This window comes from Odocoileus virginianus, chromosome 5, assembly GCF_023699985.2.
Source record: "Odocoileus virginianus isolate 20LAN1187 ecotype Illinois chromosome 5, Ovbor_1.2, whole genome shotgun sequence".
Classification (NCBI taxonomy): Eukaryota; Metazoa; Chordata; class Mammalia; order Artiodactyla; family Cervidae; genus Odocoileus; species Odocoileus virginianus.
Window position 1 is genome coordinate 85,311,098 of NC_069678.1, and position 23,789 is coordinate 85,334,886.

A 23,789-nucleotide genomic window follows, 5' to 3' on the forward strand; every position below is an offset into this window, starting at 1 on the left:
TTTGTTTCTCTTTTCTTCTCTCTCATTGCTATTGAAGTCCAGTTTTACCCTTCAGGAGTTTTTATTTTTTTATACTTTGTTATTGTTCTGCCTTTTTTTCTTTTTTTCCCCCACACCCCACTACACTGTTGGAGTAACAGAGAATATCAAGTTCCAGAGAATATTAATCGGAGTAAGGGATCCCAGAGGTCTGTATCTCAATACCAAGACCTGGCTCTAACTGCCTCCAAACACTACTACTGGAAACCTCAGGCCAAACAACTAGTGAGACAGGAACACAGTCCCACCCATCAAAAAAAAAGAAATAACAGAAAATGAAGGAGCAAGGTAAAAAGTATACAACCAAATAAATGAGGAGGAAGTAGGCAATCTCTCTGAAAAATAATTTAGAGTAATGATAGTAAAGAAGTTTCAAAATATTGAAAATAGAATGGAGAAAATACAAGAAACATTTAACACATTTAACAAAGACCTAGAAGAAATAAAGAAACAGTGACAAACAATGCAATTACTGAAAAGTACTCTAGAAGAAGTCAATAAGTTATTCTGCAGAATAACTGAGGCAGAAGAATGGATCAGTGAATTGAAAGATAGAATGATAGAAATAACTGTCATCAAAGTGTTAGCCACTCAGTTGTGTCCAACTCTTTGTGACCTCATGGACTGTAGCCCATCAGGCTGCTCTGTCCATGGGGATTCTCCATGCAAGAATACTGGAGTGAGTTGCCATTCCCTTCTCCAAGGATCTTCTGGACCCAGGGATTGAACCTAGGATCCCCACACTGCAGTCAGACTGTTTACCACTGAGTCACCAGGAAGCCCTCAATAACTTCCATGGAGCAGAATAGAGAAAAAAGAATGAAAAGAACTGAGGATAGTCTCAAAGATCTCTGGGACAGTATTAAATGCACCAACAGTTGAATTATAGGGGTCCCAAAATGAAGAAAAAATATTCCCTAAAATGGGAAAGGAAATAACCAAGTCCAGGAAACCCAGAGAATCCCATATAGGATAAATCCAAAGAGAAAAACACCAAGATACATATAAATTAATCAAACTAACAAAAATTAAGCACAAAGAAAAAAATATTAAAAGCTGCAAGGGGAAAAGAAAAAAAATAACATAAAAAGGAATCCCAGGGCTTCCCTGGTGGCTCAGAGGTTAAAGAATCTGCCTTCTATGCAGCAGACCTAGGTTTGATCCCTGGGTTGACAAGATCCCCTGAAGAAGGAAATGGCTATCTACTGCAGTATTTTTGCCTGGAGAATACCCCCTGAAGCCTGGCGGGCTACAGTCTGTAGGGTTGCAAAGAATCAGACTCAACTGAAGCGACTTAGCAGACACACATTCACAAAATCTCCATAAAACTAACAGCTAATTTTTCAGCAGGAACTATGCAGGTGTTTAAAGTGAAAGAAAAAAAATGATGAAGGAAAAAAAACCTGCAATCAAGATTACTCTACCCAGCTAGGACCTCATTCAAGTTTGATGGTGAAATCAAAAGCGTTATAGACAAAAGCTGAAAGAATTCAGCACCACAAAACCAGCCTTACAATAAAGGCTAAAGAAATTCTCTAGCAGGAATCACAACAGAAGAAACAGACCACAAAATCAAACCCTAAATGATTAAGAAAATGGCAGTAGGAACATATATGTCAATAACTACCTTAAATGTAAATGGATTAAATGCACCAAGCAAAAAACACAGACTGGCTAAATGGATGTAGAGACAAGACCCATGTATATGCTGCCTGTAAGAGAACTCACTTCAGACCTAAAGACACAGACTGAAAGTCCGGGGATGGGTAAAGGTATTCCATGCAAATGGGAATCAAAAGAAAGCAGGAGTAGCAATACTCATATCAGACAAAATAGACTTTAAAGTAAAAACTTTTACAAGAGATAAGGAAGGACACTACATAATGATCAAGGGATCAACCCAAGAAGATATAAAGATTATAAATATTTATGCAGCCAACATAGGAGCACCTCAATACGTAAGGCAAATGCTAACAACCATAAAAGGGGAAAACAACAGTAACATAATATAGTAGGGGAATTTAATACCCCACTTACACCAATGGACAGATCATCACAACAAAAAATTACTAAATGAAACACAAGCCTTAAATGACACATTAGACCACCCACATGGTATTGGTATCTTCAGGACATTCCATCCCAAAAGAGCAGAATACACATTTTTCTTAAGTGCACATGGAACAATCTCCAGGATAGATCACATCTTGGGTCACAAATCAAGCTCAGTAAATTTAAGAAAATTGAAATTGTATCAAGCATCTTTTCTGAACACAGCACTATGTATGAGACTAGATATAACTTACAAGAAAAAAACTGTAAAAAACACAAACACACGGAGGCTAAACAACACACTTCCAAATAACCAACAGGTCACTGAAGACATCAAAAGGAAATTTTAAAAAGTACCTAGAAACAAATGACAATGAAAATATGATGACCCAAAACCTACAGTATGCTGTAAAAGCAGTTATAAGAGGGAAGTTTATAGCACTACAAGCCTACCTCAGGAAATAAGAAAAATGTCAAACAACCCAACTTTACACCTAAAGCAACTAGAAAAAGAAGAAGAACAACAGCAACAACAACAAAAAACCAAAGTCTAGTAGAAGGAAAGAAATCTTAAAGATCAGAGAAGAAATAAAAAGAAATGAAATATCAAAGATGAATAAAACTAAAAGCAGTTTCTTTGAGAAGATAAAATTGACAAACCACTAGCAGGCCTGTCAAGAAAAAAGGAAGAGGACTCAAATCAATGAAAACAAAAATGGAGATGTTACAACAGACAACGCAGAAATAAAAAGGATCATAAGGGACTACTATGAGCAACTGTATGCCAATAATATGACAGTCTGGAAGAAATGGACACATTCTTAGAAAAGTACAACCTTCCAAAACTGAACCAGGAAGAAACAGAAATCATGAACAGACCAATCACAAGCACCAAAATAGAAACTAATCAAAAATCTTCCAACAAGCACAAGCCCAGAGCCAGATGGCTTCACAGGCAAATTCTACCAAAAGTTTAGAGAAGAGCTAACACCTGTCTTGCTCAAATTCTTCCAAAAAACAGCAGAGAAAGGAAAGCTCTCAAACTCATTTTATGAGGCCACCATCACCCTAATACCAAAAGCAGACAAAGATACCACCAAAAAAGGAAAATTACAGGTGCTTATCACTGATGAATATAGATGCAAAAAATTCAAAATTCTAGCAAATGGAATCCAAGAACACATTAAAAGGATTATACACCATGATCAAGTGGGATTTATCCCAGGGATGCAAAGATGTGTCAGTATACACAAAGTAGTCAATGTGATACCCCATATCAACAAACTGAAGGATGAAAATCATATGATCATCTCAACAGGTGCATAGAAAGCTTTTGACAAAATTCAACACCCAATTATACAAATTCTACAGAAAGTAGGCATAGAAGGAATCTGCTTCAACATAATAAAGACCTAATAGAATAAAACCAAAGCAAGCATTATTCTCACTGGTGAAAACCTGAAAGCATTTCCTATAAGTTCAGGAACAAGACAAGGGTGCCCTTTCTTACCACTATTATTCAACATAGTTTTGGAAGTCCTATTCATGGCAATCAGAGAACAAAAGGAAATAAAATAAATCCAAATTGAAAATGAACAACACACTTTTTTAATTGGAGAATAAAAATACCAATTTACATTAAAAAAAAAAAAAGAAAATGCAGAAGTAAAACTCTCACTATTTGCAGATGACATGATACTATACACAGAAAACCCTAAACATTTCATCAGAAAATTATTAATCAGTGAATATAGTAAAGTTGCAGGATGTAAAGTACACAGAAATCCTTTGCATTCCTATACACTAACAATGAAAAAGCAGAGAAGTTAAGGAAATAATCCCACTCACTATTGCAACAAAAAGACTAAAATACCTAGGAATAAACCTACCCAAAGAGACAAAAGACCTGTATGCAGAAAACTAGAAGACACTGATGAAAGAAATCAAAGGTGACACAAACAGATGAAGAGATATTTCATATTCTTGGATTAGAAAAATCAATATTGTGAAAATGACTGTATTACCCAAAGCAATGTACAAATTCAGTGCAATCCCTATCACACTATCAATGATATTTTTCACAGATGTAGAACAAAAAATTTCACAATTTGTGTGGAAACATAAAGGGCCCCGAATAGCCAAAGCAGTCTTGAGAAGGAAAAATGGAGATGACGGAATCAACCTTCCTGATTTCAGACTATACTACAAAACTACAGTCACCAAGACAGTATGGTACTGGCCTAAAAACAGAAGTATATACCAGTGGAATAAGATACAAGGCCCAGAGATAAACCTACACACCTATGGGCACCTTATCTTTCACAAAGGAGGCAAGAATATACAATGGAGAAAAGACAGCCTCTTCAATAAGTCGTTCTGGGCCAATATGAAGAACAGTGTAGAGATTCCTTTAAAAAACTGGAAGTAGAACTGCCATATGACCCAGCATTCCCACGGCTAGGCATGCACACTGAGGAAACCAGAATTGAAAGAGACACATATACCCCAGTGTTCATTGCAGCACTGTTTGTAGTAGCTAGGACTGGAAGCAACCTAGATGTCCATCAGCAGATGAATGGATAAGGAAGTTGTGGTACATATACATAATGGAATATTACTCAGCTATAAAAATGAATGCATTTGAGTCAGTTCTAATGAGGTAGAAAAAACTGTAGCCTATAATACAGAGTGAAGTAAGTCAGAAAGAGAAACAGCAATACTGTATATTAACGCATGTATATGAAATTTAGAAAGACAGTAATGGTGACCCTATATACAAGGCACAGATGTAAAGGACAGACTTAAGGACTTTGTGGGAGAAGGCGAGAGTAGGATCATTTGAGAGAATAGCATTGAAACATGTATATTACCATATGTAAAATAGATGACCAGTGCAAGTTAGATGCATGAAGCAGGGCACAAAGCCAGTGCTCTGGGAAAACCCAGAGCCATGGGGTGGGGAGGGAGGTGGGTGGGGGGTTCAGGATGGGGTGCTGCATGTGCACCTGTGGCTGATTCATGTAGATGTATGGCAAAAACCACCACAATATTGTAAATTAATTATCATCCAATTAAATTAATCTTAAGAAAATGTAATAAAAATAGGTGGACAGCTACATGCAAAAGAATAAAAGTAGAAGACTTTCTAGCACCATACACAAAAATAAACTCAAAATAGGTTAAAGACTTAAATATAAGGCCAGAAAGTATAAAGCTCTTAGAGGAAAACATAGGCAGCACACTCTTTCACATAAATCACAGCAAGATCCTCTATGACCCACCTCCTACAGTAATGGAAATAAAAGCAAAAATAAATAAATGACACCTAATTAAACTTAAAAGCTTTTGTACAGCAAAGGAAACTATAAACAAGATCAAAAGACAACCCAGAAAAGGATTAAAAAAAACTTGCAGATGAAACAGCTGATAAAGGATGAATCTCCAAAATGTACAAGCAACTCATTCAGCTCAATACTAGAAAAACAAACAATGCAATCAAAATGTGGGCAGAGGATCTGAACAGACATTTCTCCAAAGAAGACATAAAGATGGCTAATAAACACAAGAAAAAATGCACAACATCACTCATAATTAGAGGAATGCAAATCAAAACTGCAATGAGGTATCACCTCACATCGATCTGAATGGCCATCATCAAAAAATCTACAAACAATAAATGCTGAAGAGAATGTGGACAAAAGGGAACCCTCTTGCACTGTTGGTGGAAATGCAAATTGACATAGCCACTATGGAAAACAGTATGGAGATTCCTTAAAAAACTAGAACTAAAATTATGATGTGATTCACCGATCCTACTACGGAGCATATATCTTGAGGAAACCATAATCAAAAAAGACACATGTACCCCAGTGTTCATCAAAGCACTAGTTACAATAACTAAGACATGGAAGTAACCTAGATGTCCATCAACAGTTGAATGGACAAAAAAGCAGTGGTATATATACACAATGGAATATTACTTGGCCATAAAAAGGAACACATTTGAGTCAGTTCTAATGAGGTGGATGAACCTAGAGCCTATTCTACAGAGTGAATTCTGTCATAGAGAGAGACAAATATCGTATATTAACACATAGTTCAGTTCAGCCGCTCAGTTGTGTCTGACTGCAACCGCATGGGCTGCAGCACACCAGGCTGCTCTGTCCATCACCAACTCCTGGAGCCTGCTCAAACTCAAGTCCATCAAGTTGGTGATGTCATCCAACCATCTTATCCTCTGACATCCCCTTCTCCTCCTGCCTTCAGTCTTTCCCAGTCTCAGGGTCTTTTCCAGTCAGTCAGTTCTTCCCATCAGGTGACCAAAGTATTGGAGTTGCGGCTTCAGCATCAGTCCTTCCAATAAATATCTGGGACTGATTTCCTTTAGGATGGACTGGTTGGATCTCCTTGCAGTCCAAGGAACTCTCAAGTCTTCAGTCCGAGGAACTCTCGAGTCTTCTCCAGTACCACAGTTTAAAAGCATCAATTCTTTGGCGCTTAGCTTTCTTTATAGTCCAACTCTCACATCCATAACATGACTACTGGAAGAACCATAACTTTACTAGATGGACCTTTGTTGGCAAAGTAATGTCTCTGCTTCTTAATATGCTGTCTAGGTTGGTCATAGCTTTTCTTCCAAGGAGCAGGCGTCTTTTAATTTCTTGGCTGCAGTCATCATCTGCAATGATTTTGGAACCCCCCAAAATAAAGTCTCTCACTGTTTCCACGGCAAATAAATGGGGAAACAGTGGCTGACTTTATTTTGGGGGGCTCCAAAATCACTGCAGATGGTGATTGCAGCCATGAAATTAAAAGACGCTTGCTCCTTGAAAGGGAAGTTACGACCAACCTAGACAGCATATTAAGAAGAAGAGACTTTACTCTGTCAGCAAAGGTCCATCTAGTCAAGGCTATGATTTTTCCAGTGGTCATGTATGGATGTGAGACTTGGGCTGTAAAGAAGGCTGAGTGCTGAAGAATTTATGCTTTTAAACTGTGGTGTTGGAGAAGACTCTTGAGAGTCCCTTGGACTGCAAGGAAATCCAGCCAGTCCATCCTAAAGGAGATCAGTCCTGAATATTCATTGGAAGGACTGATGTTGAAGCTGAAACTCCGATACTCTGGCCACCTGATGCAAAGAGCTGACTCATTGGAAAAGACCCTGATGCTGGGAAAGATTGAGAGCAGGAGGAGAAGAGGACGACAGAGGATGAGATGGTTGGATGGCATCACCGACTCAATGGACATGGATTTGGGTGGACTCCAGGAGTTGGTGATGGACAGGGAGGTCTGGTGTGCTGTGGTTCATGGGGTCACAAAGAGTCATACACAACTGAGCGACTGAACTGAACTGAACTGTTTCCATTGTTTCCTCATCTATTTGCCATGAAGTGGTGGGACCAGATGCCGTGATCTTAGTTTTCTTTTTTAAAAAATTTATTTATTTTTTATTTGAAGGATAATTGCTTTACAGAATTTTGTTGTTTTCTGTCAAACCCAACATGAATCAGCCATAGGTATACATATATCCCCTCCCTTTTGAACCTCCCTCCCATCTCCCTTCCCATCCCACCCCTCTAGGTTGATATAGAGCCCCTGTTTGAGTTTCCTGAGCCACACAGCAGATTCCTTTGTCTATCTATTTTACATATGTTAATGTAAGTTTCCATGTTACTCTTTGCATACGTGTCACCCTTTCCTCCCCTCTCCCCATGTCCGTAAGTCTATTCTCTATTTCTGTTTCTTCATTGCTGCCCTGTAAATAAATTCTTCAGTTCCATTTTTCTAGATTCTGTATATATGCATTAGAATATGGTATTTATCTTTCTCTTTCTGACTCACTTCACTCTGTATAATAGGTTCTAGGTTTGTCCACCTCATTAGAACTGACTCAAAGGCGTTCCTTTTTATGGCTGAGTAATATTCCATTGTGTGTATGTACAACTTATTTATCCATTCATCTGTCGATGGACATCTAGGTTGCTTCCATGTTCTAGCTATTGTAAACAGTGCTGCAGTGAACAATGGGATACATGTGTCTTTTTCAATTTTGGTTTCCTCAGAGTATATGCCTAGGATTGGGATTGCTGGGTCATATGGTGGTTTTATTCCTAGTTTTTTAAGGAATCTCTGTACCGTCTTCCATAGTGACTGTATCAATTTACATTCCCAACAGTGTAAGAACATTCCCTTTTCTCCACACCCTCCCCAGCATTTATTGTTTGTAGACTTTTTGATAATGGGCCATTCTGACTGGTGTGAGGTGATATCTCGTTGTAGTTTTGATTTGCATTTCTCTAATAATGAGTGATGTTGAGCATCTTTTCGTGTGTTTGTTACATCTGTATGTCTTCTTTGAAAAAGTGTCTGTTTAGGTCTTTTTCCCACCTTTTGATTTGGTTGTTTGCTTTTCTGGTATTGAGTTGTATGAGCTGCTTGTATATTTTGGAAATTAATCTTTTGTAAGTTGTTTCATTTGCTATTATTTTCTCCTATTCTGGGGGTTGTCTTTTCACCTTGCTTACAGTTTTTTTTTAGGGCTTCCCTGATAGCTCAGTTGGTAAAGAATTGGCCTGCAATGCTGGAGACCCTGGTTCAACTCCTGGGTCAGGAAGATCCCCTGGAGAAGGGATAGGCTACCCACACCAGTGTTCTTGGACTTCCCTGTGGCTCAGCTAGTAAAGAATCTGCCAGTAATGCTGGAGACCTGGGTTTGATCCCTGGTCTGGGAAGATCACCGGAGAAGGGAAAGGCTACCCATTCCAGTATTCTGGCTTGGAGAATTCCATGGACAGTCCTTTTCTGTGCAACAGCTTTTAAGTTTAATCGGTCCCACTTGTTTACTTTTGCTTTTATTTCCATTACTCTAGAAAGTGGTTTATAGAGGATCTTGCTTTGATTTATGTCATCAAGTGTTCTGCCTGTTTTCCTCTAAAAGTTTTATAGTTTCTGGTCTTACATTTAGGTCTTTAATTCATTTTGAGTTTATCTTTGTGTATGGTGTTAGGAAGTGTTCTAATTTCATTCTTGTACATGTAAGTGTCCAGTTTTCCCAGCACTATTTATTGAAGAGGCTGTCTTTGCCCCATTGTATATTCTTGCCTCCTTTGTCAATAATAAGGTACCCATAGGTGCATGGGTTAATTTCTGGGCTTTCTATCTTGTTCCATTGGTCTATATTTATGTTTTTGTGCCAGTACCATACTGTCTTGATGACTGTAGCTTTAAGCCAACTTTTCACTCTCCTCTTTCACTTTCATCAAGAGGCTCTTTAGTTCTTCTTCACTTTCTGCCATAAGGGTTGTGTCATCTGCATATCTGAGGTTATTGATATTTCTCCCAGTAATCTTAGTTCCAACCTGTGCTTCATGGTACTGATAAACCTATCTGCAAGACAGCAGTGGAGCTGCAGACATAGAGGATGGATTTGTGGACAGAAGGTAGGAAGAAGAGGGTGGGAAGAATTGAGAGAATATCACTGAAATATGTTCATTACCATGTGTAAAATTAGATGGCCAGTGGAAATTTTCTGTACGATGCAGGGAGCTCAAATCTTATGTTCTGTGACAGCCTAGAGGGTAGGGTGAGGTGGGAGGTTCACATGGGAGGGGATGTGTGTATACCTATAGTTGATTCATGTTCATACAGGGCAGCAACTAATGCAGTATTGTAAAACAGTTATCCTCCAATTAAAAGTAAACAAAATTTTTTTTTTAATTTATTGGACTGTAGTTGATTTACAATGCTGTGCTAGCTTCAGGTTATAACAAAGTGACTCAGCCACACACATATATGTATTCATTCTTTTTCAGATTATTTCCTCATATAGGTTATCACTGAATACTGAGTGGAGTTCCCTGTGCTGTACAGTAGGTCCTTGTTGGTTGTCTACCCAACATACAGTAGTATGTGTATGTGTGTATGTTAATCCCAAGCTCCTGATTTATCCCTCCTCCCTGCTACATTTACCTCTTGGTAACCACAGGTCTGTCCTCGATATCTGTAAATCTATCTGTTTCCCCAAACAAGTTTACTGGCATCATTTTTTAAAAAGTAGATTATTTAAATTCAGAGAGAGGCTCAAGAGGGAGGGGATATATGTATACTTATGGCTGATTCACGTTGTTGAATGGCAGAAACCAACACAACATTGTAAAGCAATTATCATCCAATTAAAAATAAATTTTTGAAGAATGCTTTGGATTGAGAAAGAGGAAACACAGAAATCTATGTTTTCTAATGAAAATTGTCAAGTAAACACTCTGAGCCTGTAGTAAGGTAGCAGCAGGATATCATAATGATGATGAAGGAGAAGGAAGCAATAATACAAATTAATACTTTGTCCACTGTGTGCCAGGTACTGTCCTATGTGCTTTATGTGTATCCTAGTTATTTTGCCTGCAACTGTATAAGCTAATTGCTACTGTTGTTTTTATTTTGCCAATGAGGAGACTGAGGCACAGGGGGTTAAGTTACTTAGCCACGGTTATACAACTAGTAAATGATAGAACCAAATTTGAACCCAGACAGTCTGGCTGCAGGGTCTTCATAACAGAATAGGGGAAACTAGGGGTATTTGGTAAAAACACCCAGAAGCTTGGAATAAGGTAAATAGTCTGAGTAACTGGGGCTTCGCTGATAGCTCAATTGGTAATGAATCTGCTTGCAATGCCGGAGACCCCAGTTCAATTCCTGGGTTGGAAAGATCCCCTGGAGTAGGGAAAGGCTACCCACTCCAGTATTATGGCCTGGAGAATTCCATGGACTGTATAGTCCACGGAGTTGAAAAGAGTCAGACATGACTGAGCGACTTTTACTCTTCACTTTCAGGTGGCTCAGTGGGTAAAGAACCTGCCTGCAATGCAGGAGACCCCAGAGATATGGGTTCAATCCCTGGGTCAGGAAGATCCCCTGAAGAAGGGCATGGTAACTCACTCTGATATTCCTGCCTGGAGAATCCCATGGACAGGGGAGCCTGGTGGGCTGTAGTCCATAGGTCACAAATTGTTGGACACGACTGGAGCAGCTGAGCACACACAGCACACTGAGTAATCAGGAGTGGTGCTGCCCTGTCATGATGAAGAGAAGATGAACAGACTGTAGGAGAATCATGTTAGCAGGCAGGCGGTCCAGTTAGAAGAGTGTACTATGAACTAGGTAGAATAATCGGGAAAAAGAGGCAGAGACATCACACAGTGAGATGTGTTTTACAGGTAGTCATTGAATTTAACCTTGATGAGTCCAAGAAGTAGGTAACTTTCCTTGTACACATGAAAGCTATTTTAAAATGCCTGAAGAGCTGGCTTACTCAGTTGAGAAAGAGATTAGCCATGATTTTCAAGTAAGTAGGGGTCCTTCAACCTCCTGTACTAACTATATTACAGTCAGTTCAATGCCCATTCTACACCCAAGAATATTACAGCTGATGGAGGTGTCACATTATTCCCTCTCATTTTGTTATTCCTCTAGGAGGACTTATGCCCTTCCAACCCCCTGTCCTTAGTGTGAATAAGATTTACCCCCTGGACCACTTTTAAAAAATACATGCATGTATGTATTAAAGGAATACATAGTCAGTGAAAAAAAAAAACAAAACTACCAACAGAAGTATGCCAAATGAAAAGAGAAAGTTTCCCTCCCATCACCATCTTGCTCTCTAGAGAGAACCTCTATTAAAAGCTTGGTTATATGTGAAACTGTTGTTACTGATGGAGGTGTCCTGGGATTCGCTCATGCTTGTTAAGATAGGAAAAATATAGAGAATCACATCCCTAAAGCCAAGGTCCACTGCCAAGCATGGAAGGAGCTTCTTGGGGAGATGTGGTGTCTTCATCATTGGAAGAGTAAGCAAAGAGTTCGTAAAGATATTAGAAAATTCAAACATTGGCTGTGGTTGATTGAGTTAGAGGCAGCAGAAGGAGAAAGCATTGAATGACTTTTAATATTGCTTTCAAACCAGTAGTTTTGTATTTGTACCAACAGACTGATCACCCCAAAAATAGGGAAAAACTGCAATGCAGCTTTGACATGGTCACTTAAGTGGAGGACGAAGTGATAGCAGAAAATCCAATATATAAAATATGTAAAATCCAAATTTATAGAACTAGTTGTGAACAACAACTTTAAGTCTCTAAGTCTTGTCTGACTCTTGGCGACCCTGTGAACTGTAGCATGCCAGGTTTCTCTGTCCTCCTCTATATCCCTGAGTTTGCTCAAATTTATGTCCATTGAGTCGGTGATGCTATCTAACCATGTCATCCTCTCCCACCCCCTTCCCCTTTTGCCTTCAGTCTTTCCCACATCAGGTTCTTTTCCAATGAGTCAGCTGTTCTCATAGAACAAGTTGCTTTGCAGCAAACATTGCACTTATTTTTATAAAGACTTCTTTTAACCATTTTGGTGTGTATAAAATGTACTTGATTTTTTATTAAAATTTCTATTTACACTTAACCTTTCAGAACTGTGTTTACTGTGTAAAATGAAGATAGCACACATTGTTTATTACTCCAAAGAAGGAAGATATTTCAAAGTATTTGCCAGGTTAAATCATGGTGCCTAGGGAAGAAATAACTGAGCTAGGTCCCTGCTGCTACTTTCCCCCAGACTCATGATATGAAGGAAATTAAAGGGGACTTCGATGTCCCCTTTCATGAATAATGAAGTTCAACCCCTTCATTTTCCAAATGAACAAAGTAAAAACCAAAGACAATGTTTGGTTCAATGTGAGCTCAAGAGTCTAACAATAACCTAGCTGGATAAACTATGTAAAGTGTCCACCACAATGACAGTATGTGGTAGATGAAGTTGCAGAAGGGAAATAAGATCATGATAATGATATTATTATATCTTCTGTCCCTCTGTCACTCTTCTGTAAGCTTTCAGAGAGAAAGTTGGTGTTTCAAATAATGTGCATTGTCCATGCTGCAAACCTTAAGTTGCACAGTGTTGTAATGATGAAAGCAGGAGGCCCATACTCCCATAAAATTATAGACTCTCAGATTCAGGCAAGACCTCTAAAGGTTACCTAGTCCAGCCTCCTTCTTCTTATGATTTAGTATTTCCACCAAGAGGTTATCTTACCTCTACTTCTATACCCACAATGATAGCAAATTCAGAGCTTTCCTTCCCAGATAGTGTATCCCACAGTTGGATACCTCCAACTGTCAGAAAGTTCTTCCTAGTAATGAGCCGAAGCCTATCTGCCCATAGCTTCCACCCACAGATACTAAACAAGCAAAGCAAATCTCTTATCTTCATGAGAACACTCCAGATATTTGCAAAAAGCTTTCCTGCTCCCCCTAAGTCTTCTCTTCTCCTGGTAAATCTCAGTTTTTTAAACCCTCACTATCCTCGTTTTCCTTTAAATGAGATTATATGCCTCTGTCTCATTCAGATTTGAAGATAAAACTCAGGTGGAGTCCTCTCGAGTATTCTGACTAGTAGAGTAGACCATCCAATACAGTCATCTGCTTCATTCCCAATACAGACTAGAATGATGATGATGGTTGTACATTAGTTATTTCATAATATCAGGTCTGTTTATGTCTGCCAGAAAGTATGATGTGGCGCTGTTGGTATCACTAAATTTCTTCAGTGTTCAAGAAACATGGGTTGGAAGCATTTTAAAAAGTGTTAGCTTCTTCTGTGCCCTGGCTCACACCTCCATAAGGCTCTGGAAAGGGTAAACATTATATATAGTTGAAGTCTACTAGGACTGCCTATAAGACAAAAGGAGTTACGGCTTTTCTGCATTTTCATTAGCCATTCATTGCTAGCTGCTTTGCTTGTTAAAGGAAATATTGATGTTCTCTGGGATTCTGTCTGTGTGCACGTGCAGATATATAATTGCAAAAGATGGAGTGGGGGTAGGGCTGATTGCCAAGAAGAGATCTGTTTCATCTTCTTTGTTCACATCTGCTACATGTACAAGACAGAATTTATGGCTCTTGGAGGAAGGGATTGCCTAGCTTGCTTCCCCTCCCCCCTTTTCTGACAGATATCCCAGAGGAATAATACTGTCTCTTTACACTTAACTCCAAATGAAATAGAGGTAAATGAAGGAGAGCTGGAGGCAGAGAATCATCTGAGAGGCCCTAGGAGTACTTGCTAATTAGAGGGAGTGGCTGATCAACGGCACACTCCAGACCAGTCCCTTTTCCATCTCCTGTCTCCCCTGTAGCTTGTCCTCCATGACCACAGTGGGACAGGGGTTCTGCTTCCAGCTTTTCTATTTTGATCTCTACTTGTCAGCATAGGTTTCTTTCTGGTTTATTAAAACCACGGTTGCTTTCACTGCTAAAGGAGTTCTGTGTTGTCTTAATGTACTTTCAGAAGTACATTTGATTTTTCTGTTTTCCAGTTTCCATTTCTGAGGGAAACATCTTTCCTTCCCTGCTCCCTTCTTTCCTTCCTGCCTATCCCTGCTGTCTCACTGGTATGTGCATATAAACCTGCATTACTTGTTTTGTATTTTCCAAGCTCTGTGAGTATTTGAAATATGGTACCTGTGAACATCCTCCATTTAATCTAGTTTTGCATTATCGACTCCCAGACTGTGTCTCAGATTATTTAGCATCCAGATCAAGCTAATAAGCACCAGTTCTTCAGTTTTTACTATAGTAAAATGGGAAGACTGTCCAAGCTGGGCTACTTTATGTAAGAAACATTTGTAAGATTTATTTTTTTGTTACCTTTTTTGTTTTTGTTTTTTGAGGAGAAGGCAGTGTAGTTAAGAACATAGTTTAGGTTCAGATCCTGGCCTTTCTACTGACTGTAACCTTTTAGAAATTTATTCAGCCTCTCTGAATATTATTTTCTCATTAATATAAAGGGGTAATGATACCAGACTAAATAGTATACCAGAGAGGATACAAGATGATGTTATTGAAATACTTAGCACAATATCTGGTGCAGAGTAAACACTTAAAAATATTATTTTAAGCTATATAATGTTAATAATTATTACAGTATTGCTATTGTAAATATACAGTAATAATTTATAACTGAATTTCTCCTTAATATGTGAAGAATGGTTTCAACTTTTCCTTGCTTCAGGGGATGAACCATTGTGATTGTTTTATTACATTTTGAAAAGATGCTTCCATAGCTTTGTAGATTTTTTTATTATGTATTATCTTCCCCTCAAGGGTTTCCCAAAATACCAGAGTCTTTACATTCTGTAGATTTACACTACCCAGTACAGTAGCCACTGGCTGCATATGTCTATTTAAATTTAAGAGGAGTTAAGTATAATTAAAAATGCAACTCTTCAGTCACACCAGCCACGTTTCAAATGCTGAATAGCCCTGTGTGGCTAGTGGTTATCCATTGGATGACACAGATATAGCATTTCCATTATCATAGAAAGTCCTATTGGACAGCATTACTTTGGATACTACTAGAATGTGCTCTTGTGCTCTTTGCTTAGAAATCAAAGAGGGTGTATTTTCTAGGATGTTCACAGATTGCCCTCTTAATAGGGGTTGCCATCCCTATTTCAGGGCTCCAGACATCCATTTTAAGGATTCGAGTTACTCTTCTTTCCCCAGCCTTAGAACCGTTAAATGTCTTTTGGAATAAATACAGGCACTTTTACTTCTCCTGAGAAGAGTGCATTACCATAATTTTTAAAGATCCCAGTGTACAGTAAGAGGAAGCCAAAGGGAGAAAGGACAAAGTTGTCATACAGGGTGAAGTAAGTCAGAAAAGAGAAAAACAGATATCATATATTAATGCATATATGTAAAATCTAGAAAAGTGGTACAGCTGAACCTATTTGCAGGGCAGGAATAGAGCCAGATGTAGAGAATGGACATGTGGACACAGGAGGGGTGGGGGAGGATGGCACGAACACATGTAGAAATACATCGCTAGTGGGACCCTGTTGTGTAACCTAGGAGGCTCAACTCAGTGCTCTGATGATCTAGATGAGTGGGATGGGGAGGTGGGAGGGAAGTCTAAGAGAGAGGAGATACATGTATACATATAGCTGATTTTGTTCCAGACAGAGAGGCCTGAAGTGCTGCAGTTCATGGGGTCGCAAAGAGTCCGATAGGACTGGATGACTGAACAACAATAGCTGATTTACTTCATTGTACTGCAGAAACCAGTGCAACACTGTATAGCTATTATATTCCAATTAAAAAAGGTAACTTCAGCAGATATTCAGTTGTGAATATGAGAATCCATAGGGGCTAACTAGTAATAGGAGATTCTAATATCCTATGTCCTTTTTGTAAGTACATACGTTATGTTAGTCAGGATCTGAGTTTTCCCCCTGAGAAAGGTAGAAAACAGCAAGTTTTCCTTTAATAATCCCTATCATCTTTATTATGCTCGTTTAAAGCCTAGTTTTTATTTGCTGTTCACAACCTAGTGAAGCCAGTAGCACTGGGATGATCATCCCTATTTTACTGATTTTTTTTTTAGAAAGCAGACTCAATGGAGTTAACAACTTGCCTAAAATTGTTAAGAGAAAATAGTCTTGAGATTCAAAAGAGGATAAAATTTTAACTTCCAGTTTTTTTTTTGTTGTTGTTGTTTTTATTTTGTTATGCTCTATTTTCCCATCAATCCAACTGTAGTAAAAGGAAGGATGAAGATTCTTTAAGACAACTTGAAAACGAAGTAGTGTTATATGAGATACTCTCAAAGAACTTCTGTAGTTTCATTTGTCCTATGACCATGTGTATTCGTGAGTTTGAATTGCTGTAACAAAATACCACAAGTGGGGTAGTTTAAACAACAAACACTTATTTCTCACAGTTTCTGAGTCTAGATGTCCAAGATCAAGATGCTAGTGGGTTTACAGTGAGGCTTCCCTCAGCTTATACACAGAACACCTTCTGACTGTGTGCTCACCTGGCCTTTTTCTCTGTATGTGTTGGTGGAGGGGTGGAGTGGGATTGAGAGAGAGAGAGAGAGAGAGAGAGAGAGAGACCAATCAGTCCCTGGTATCTCTTCCTTTTCATTAGGATACCAGTCCTGTGAGTTTTTGGGAGTTTTTGGTGGAGACGTGGGTGGACATTGGCCTGCCACAGGGTCAGGGAGACTGAGAGCAGCAGTCCCAGGAGGTGTAATGTGCTGGTATAAATCCTCTTGTAGGAGGTCACCACTACTCCTACCATAAAGTCTATACCCTACCATAGAGACTGCAGACTCTGGGACTGGGCTGCCTCTGGCCAAACTGCAGAGAGAGAGCACAACCCCACCCATCAGCAGAAAATTGGATTAAGATTTACTGAGCATGGCCTGCCCACCAAAGCAAGACCCAGTTTTCCCCACAGCCAGTCCCTCCTGTCAGGAAGTTTGCACCAGCCTCTTATCCTCATCCATCAGAGGGCAGACAGAATGGGAAACACAATCACAGAAAACTAACTAAAATGATCACATGGATCACAGCCTCATGTAACTCAGTGAAACTCTAAACCATGCCATGTAGGGCCATCCAAGACAGTTGGGTCATGATAAAGAGCTCTGACAAAATGTGGGCCACTGGAGAAGGAAATGGCAAACCACTCAGCGTTCTTACCTTGAGACCCCGTAGACAGTATGAAAAGGCATAAAGACATGACACTGAAAGATGGGACCCCTCAGGTCGGTAGGTGTCCAAATATTCTATTGAAGAGTGGAGCAATAGCTCCAGAAGGAATGAAGAAGCTGAACCAAAGAGGAAATGATACCCAGTTGTGGATGTCAGGTGGTGAAAGTAAAGTCCAATGCTGTAAGAAACAATATTGCATAGGAACCTGGAATCATAGGTCCATGAATCAAGGTAAATTGGAAGTGGTGAAACATGAGATGGCAGTGTGAACATCAACATTTTAGGAATCAGTGAACTAAAATGGATGAGAACGGGCAGTTTAGTTCAGATGACCAGTATATCTACCACTATGGGCGAGAAACCCTTTGAAGAAAATGGAGTAGCCCTCATAGTCAGCAAAAGACTCTGAAATGTGGTACTAGGGTGCAATCTCAAAAATGACAGAATGATCTTGGTTGTTTCCGTGGCAAACCATTCAGCATCACAGTAATCCAAGTCTATGCCCCAACCAGTAATGCCAAAGAAGATGAAGTTGAACAGTCCAGGAAGACCTACAAGACTTTCTAGAACTAACACCAAAAAAAGATGTCCTTTCATCATAGGGGACTGGAATGCAAAAGTAGGAAGTTAAGGAGTAGCAGGCAAGTTTGGCCTTGGAGTACAAAATGAAGCAGCACAAAGGCTAACAGAGTATTTGCCAAGAGAATGCACTGGTCATAGCAAACACCTTTCATAAATGAGCAATGCATAGAAAGAGAGGAAACAATAGGATGGGAAAGACTAGAGATTTCTTTGAGAAAATTAAAGCTACCAAGGGAACATTTCATGCAAAGATGGGCACAGTAAAGGACAGAAGAAGTATGGACCTAACAAAAACAGAAGATATTAAGTCTAAGTGGCAAGAATACATGGAAGAACTGTACAAAAAAGGTCTTAATGACACAGATAGCCATGATGGTGTGATCACTCACCTAGAACCAGACATTCTAGAGTGTGAAGTCAAGTGGGCCTTAGGAAGCATCACAACAAAGCTAGTGAAGGTGATGGAATTCCAGCTGAGCTATTTCAAATCTTGAAAGATGATGCTGTTAAAGAGCTGCACTCAATGTGCCAGCAAATTTGGAAAACTCAGCAGTGGCCACAGGACTAGAAAATGTCAGTTTTCATTCCAATCCCAAAGAAAGGCAATCCCAAAGAGTGTTCAAACTACCACACAGTTATGCTCATTTCATATGCTAGCAAGGTAATGCTCGAAATCCTTCAAGCTAGGCTTCAACAAAATGTGAACCAAGAACTTCCAGATGTTCAAAGTGGATTTAGAAAAGGCAGAGGAACCAGAGATCAAATTGCCAACATCCGTTGGATCATAGAAAAGGCAAGAGAATTCCAGAAAATTTCTGCTTCATTGACTGCACTAAAGCCTTTGACTGTATGGATCACAACAAACTGTGGAAAATTCTTAAAGAGATGGGAATACCAGACCACCTTGCCTGCCTCCTGAGAAACCTGTCTGCATGTCAAGAAGCAGAAAAGTTAGAACTGGACATGGAACAACGAACTGGTTCAAAGTTGTGAAAGGAGTACCGAGTACCTCAAGTCTGTATATTGTCACCCTGCTTATTTAACTTATATGCAGAGTACATCAGGCAAAATTAGGGGCTGGAAGGAGCACAAGCTGGACTCAAGATTGTTTGATATCAATATCCTGACCTCAGATTATCAATAACCTCAGATATGCAGATGACACCACCCTAATGGTAGAAAGTGACGAAGAACTAAAAAGCCTCTTGATGAAAGTGAAAGAGGAGAGTGAAAAAGTTGGCTTAAAGCTCAACATTTAGAAAACTAAGATCATGGCTTCTGGTCCCATCACTTCATGGGAAATAGATGGGGAAACAGTGGAAACAGTGTCAGACTTTATTTTTGGGACTCCAAAATCACTGCAGATGGTGACTGCAGCCATGAAATTAAAAGACGCTTACTCCTTGGAAGGAAAGCTGTGACCAACCTAGACAGCATATTAAAAAGCAGAGATGTTACTTTGCCAACCAAGGTCCGTCTAGTCAAGGCTATGGTTTTTCTAGTGGTCATGTATGGATGTGAGTGCTGGACTGTGAAGAAAGCTGAGTGCCGAAAATTGATGCTTTTGAACTGTGTCCTTGGAGAAGACTCTTGAGAGTCCCTTGGACTGCAAGGAGATCCAGCCAGTCCATCCTGAAGGAGATCAGTCCTGGCTGTTCATTGGAAGGACTGATGCTGAAGCTGAAACTCCAATACTTTGGCCACCTCATGTAAAGAGTTGACTCATTGGGAAAGACCCTGATGCTGGGAGGGATTGGGCGCAGGAGGAGAAGGGGACGACAGAGGATGAGATGGCTGGATGGCATCACTGACTTGATGGACATGAGTTTGAGTAAACTCCGAGAGTTGGTGATGGACAGGGAGGCCTGGCATGCTGAGATTCATGGGGTCTCAAAGAGTTGGACACGACTGAGTGACTGAACTGAACTGAATGGTAGAAAGTGAAGAGGAACTAAGGAGCCACTTGATGAAGGTGAAAGAGGAGAGTGAAAGGCTGGCTTAAAACTCAACATTCTAAAAACTAATATCTTCGCATTCGGTGCCATCACTTCATGGCAAATACATGGAGAAACAGAGTATACAGCGACAGGCTTTCTTTTCTTGAATTCCAAAATCACTGTGGTTGGTGACTGCATCCATGAAGCTAAAAGATACTTGCTTCTTAGAAGAAAATCTGTGACAAACCTAGACAGTGTATTTTAAAGCAGAGACATTGCTTTGCTATCAAAGGTCCAACCTGTCAAAGCTATGGTTTTTCAAATAGTCATGTATGGATGTGAGAGTTGGGCCATAAAGAAGACTTAGTGCTGAAGAATTGATGCTTTTGAACTGTGGTGCTGAAGACTCTTGAGGGTCCTTGGACAGCAAGAAGATCAAACCAGTCAATCCTAAAGGAAATCAGTCTGGAATATTCATTGGAAGGGCTGATGGTGAAGCTGAAGCGCCAATACTTTGGGTACCTGATGTGAAGAACTGACTCATTGGGAAAGACCCTGATGCTGGGAAAGATTGAAGGCTGGAGGAGAAGAGGATGACAGAGGATGAGATGGTTGCATGTCATCACTGACTCAGTGGACTTGAATTTGAACAAACTTCAAGAGATAGTGAAGGATAGGGGAGCCTGGCATGCTTCATTCAGTCCAAGGGGTCGCAGAGTCAGACACAGCTGAAATACTGAACAACAACAAGCTCGTAAAAGTCCTATCTGCAAATAAAGTCACATCAGGGGATTAGGACTTCAACATATCACTTGGGGTGGGAAGCATAATTTGGTTTATAACACCATCGTGATGTGGCTTTAGTATCTTTATTTTCTAGTTTACCCTGAATAGTTGGAAATTTGATGTTTGCGTGAGACGAAATTTGGCGAATATTGTATTTTTTATTTCTGTGAAGACTGATGCTTAATTAAATTTAACCTGTGGTACTTACCATAAGGTACTCTCCAACCCTGAGATATTTGAATAAGCAAAAATATTATATGTAAATGTCCTACTTTTCCTATAATGTAGTCCAGTATGTTAATACTAGTAAAGTTTCAGTCCTTTCCAGGGTAATAAGTGTCCCACTTCCTCCCATCCCCATTTTACAGATGGAGAAATTAACATACAGAGAAACTGACTTGTCAGAGGTCAGAGCAAAGTATTGGTGGATCCAGGGGTAAATCCCAAACCTTTAAACTCCCTGACCAGTTTGTAGTCTATTGACTATGCAGCCTAGTGGTAAGTATATTTTTACCCCATCCTGGAGGTAAGAGTGGTTGAAAGATTTGGCAAGGACTGAGTTTAAGGAATTCTTCGTTTCTAATTATGTTACTCGTTATCCTTTTCTTCTAACCATGATGTCTTTTTATCATTAGCATCAATTTTCAAGATTGTGAGTAGAGTTTGGAAGTTTTTCTTTTTAAATACTTTTTAAATACCTAGAAATATTTTTATGACAGTTTAGCCAGACTAGAGATTATTACTAAGAAAGAAAGAAATGAAAACTTATTATTTAATGACTTTGTTCTCCCTTAAGCACTGTGCTAGACACTTTGTATTTCTTAAATGTCATTAAAATTTATAGTCATTTCTGGAAGGTAATGCATTCTTGCCTTTTGCTATGGTCACATTTTAATAGTATTAGTGGAATTTAGTAGAAAAATATCTTGCAAATTTCAGAGTTTAGATTCTAAACAAAATTTTAGTTTTGTGCAAACTAAGAACCTTGTCAGAAATCTTTAAAGATAAAATCTCTATATAGTTAAACATAGTTTTCGAGTTTATTATGTCTTATCCCTTGGTTTTTACTCAGATGGGATGATTTGTTTTGTCTGAGATTAAGTCAAGCTTGCTCTTCCACTTGACACAAAAATCATGATGTTTTCTCAGAAGCCTTTTCTTCTACCACTACATTTGAAATAGTTAGAATTCTTTTAATTACTAAGCAGGTTGAACAACCAAGCCACATGAAAAACGAGAGTATAATGAGCCTCCAGAGCCAAGATTCCATGGGCCACTAGTGTATTCTGTCCTCCATCCCTCACCTCCACTTCTTTCCCAGTGGTTTCCTCTTGCTTACAGATCTGCTTTCTCAGATGTAGTGTGTGTGTGTGTGTGTGTGTGTGTGTGTGTGTGTGTGTGCGTGTATCCACCATTGACTACATTTCACTTTCTTATCATACCCTTTATACGCCTCTGCTGCAGCTACATTGAACTACAATTTTCCAACATGGCACTGTCCAATAAAAATACAATGCAAGTCACATACATAATTTAGATTTTTCTAGTAGCCACGTTAAAAAAGGTAAATAAATAAGAGGATATTTTATTTAATACACTATATCTAAAATACTATTTTAACCTGTAACCAATATAAAAATACATAATGAGCTATTCTGTATTCATTTTTTTTTAAATACTCAGTCTTTAGAATCTGGTATATGTTCTATATACAGAACATCTCAATTCAAACACTAAGTTTTGTCAGAAGTACTTGACCTGTACTTATATTTCAAAAAATCTGCTGTTGAAAAAGTAGATTCTCATACCGAGTTTCACCTAAAAAGCTTTCCCCCAAACTGCACCAAATGTTAATTTTTGAGTTTAAATTAATAAACATTAAAGCAATTCACTTCCTCAGTGACACTAGCCAAATTTCAAATGCTTAGTAGCTGTGTATGTATGACTAGTAGCTACCAAGTTGGACAGAGCGGGTCTAATGTAGTGTTTCATGGCATCATTTCTGTCTTTACATAAAATAGTTAAGAAAATTTGAAACATAAATTCAGTTATGATGCCCTAATATCTCTGTCAGTCATTTTAAAGCCTGATCAAGTTTGTAATTTTTATTCATGATTTAGAGATAAACATAGCAGGTTACTAGAAAGACTGGGGACATCAAACCAGGAGAAAAGGCAAACACTTGGAGTGAGACCCTGGCAAGTGTGACTGGCATGTAGTGAAAAAGGGAAAAATCATAACAAAGAAGATCAGAGAAATGGCAGTAGCCAGATCTTGCATAGCTTTGTAAGGCACCCTTAACTCTGAGGGAAGTTATTTGAGGTCCTTAAGCAGATAAATGATATTATCTGTCTTGTGTTTTAAAATGCTCCTTCTGACTCTTTTGTGGAGAATAAGTTGGAGTAGGGCAAAAGTAGAAGCAGGAACATGTTAGCAGACTTTGTAATGGTCCAGATAAGAGGTAATAGTGACTCAAACTAGACTGTGAGTCATGAGATTGAGTGGTGGATGGATTGGGATATGGCCCAACAGAACCTACTGATGGATTGAATGTGAATATAGAGGAAATATAGGGATCAAAGATAATTTCAGGGATTTTGGCTTGAAGAGCTAGGTGATGGAGATGCCAGCTACTGGTTTGGGGAGGACAAAAAGAAGAACAGCTTGACAATCAGTGTTCTGTTTTAGCTAAGTTTGAAATATCTGATTGAAAACCATGTAGAGAAGGCCTGAAGTACATATACAACTACTGTATGTGTAAGTATAGAATTCCAAGTAGAGGCCAGTGCTGGAAATATGAATTTGGAAGTAATCATAGTGGAGTGGTGAGCAAAAAAAAGAAAAACCTTTAA

The 23,789-nt window shown here is 39.0% G+C and overlaps 1 protein-coding gene across 14 annotated transcripts in view; it reads left to right on the plus strand.

The window, feature by feature from the left end:
• Positions 1-23,789, plus strand: part of SCMH1 (Scm polycomb group protein homolog 1) — a 212,997-nt gene that overhangs the window by 52,602 nt on the left and 136,606 nt on the right. For 4 of the 14 annotated variants that reach the window (XM_020914692.2, XM_020914691.2, XM_020914696.2 and 1 more), the window contains exon 2: positions 21,306-21,435. The exons of the other annotated variants lie outside the window; for them this stretch is intronic. In XM_020914692.2, the coding sequence (XP_020770351.2) occupies positions 21,423-21,435 (13 nt within the window). In that variant the 5' untranslated portion in view covers positions 21,306-21,422. The remainder of the gene's footprint in view (positions 1-21,305; positions 21,436-23,789) is intronic. 14 annotated transcript variants of the gene reach the window in all.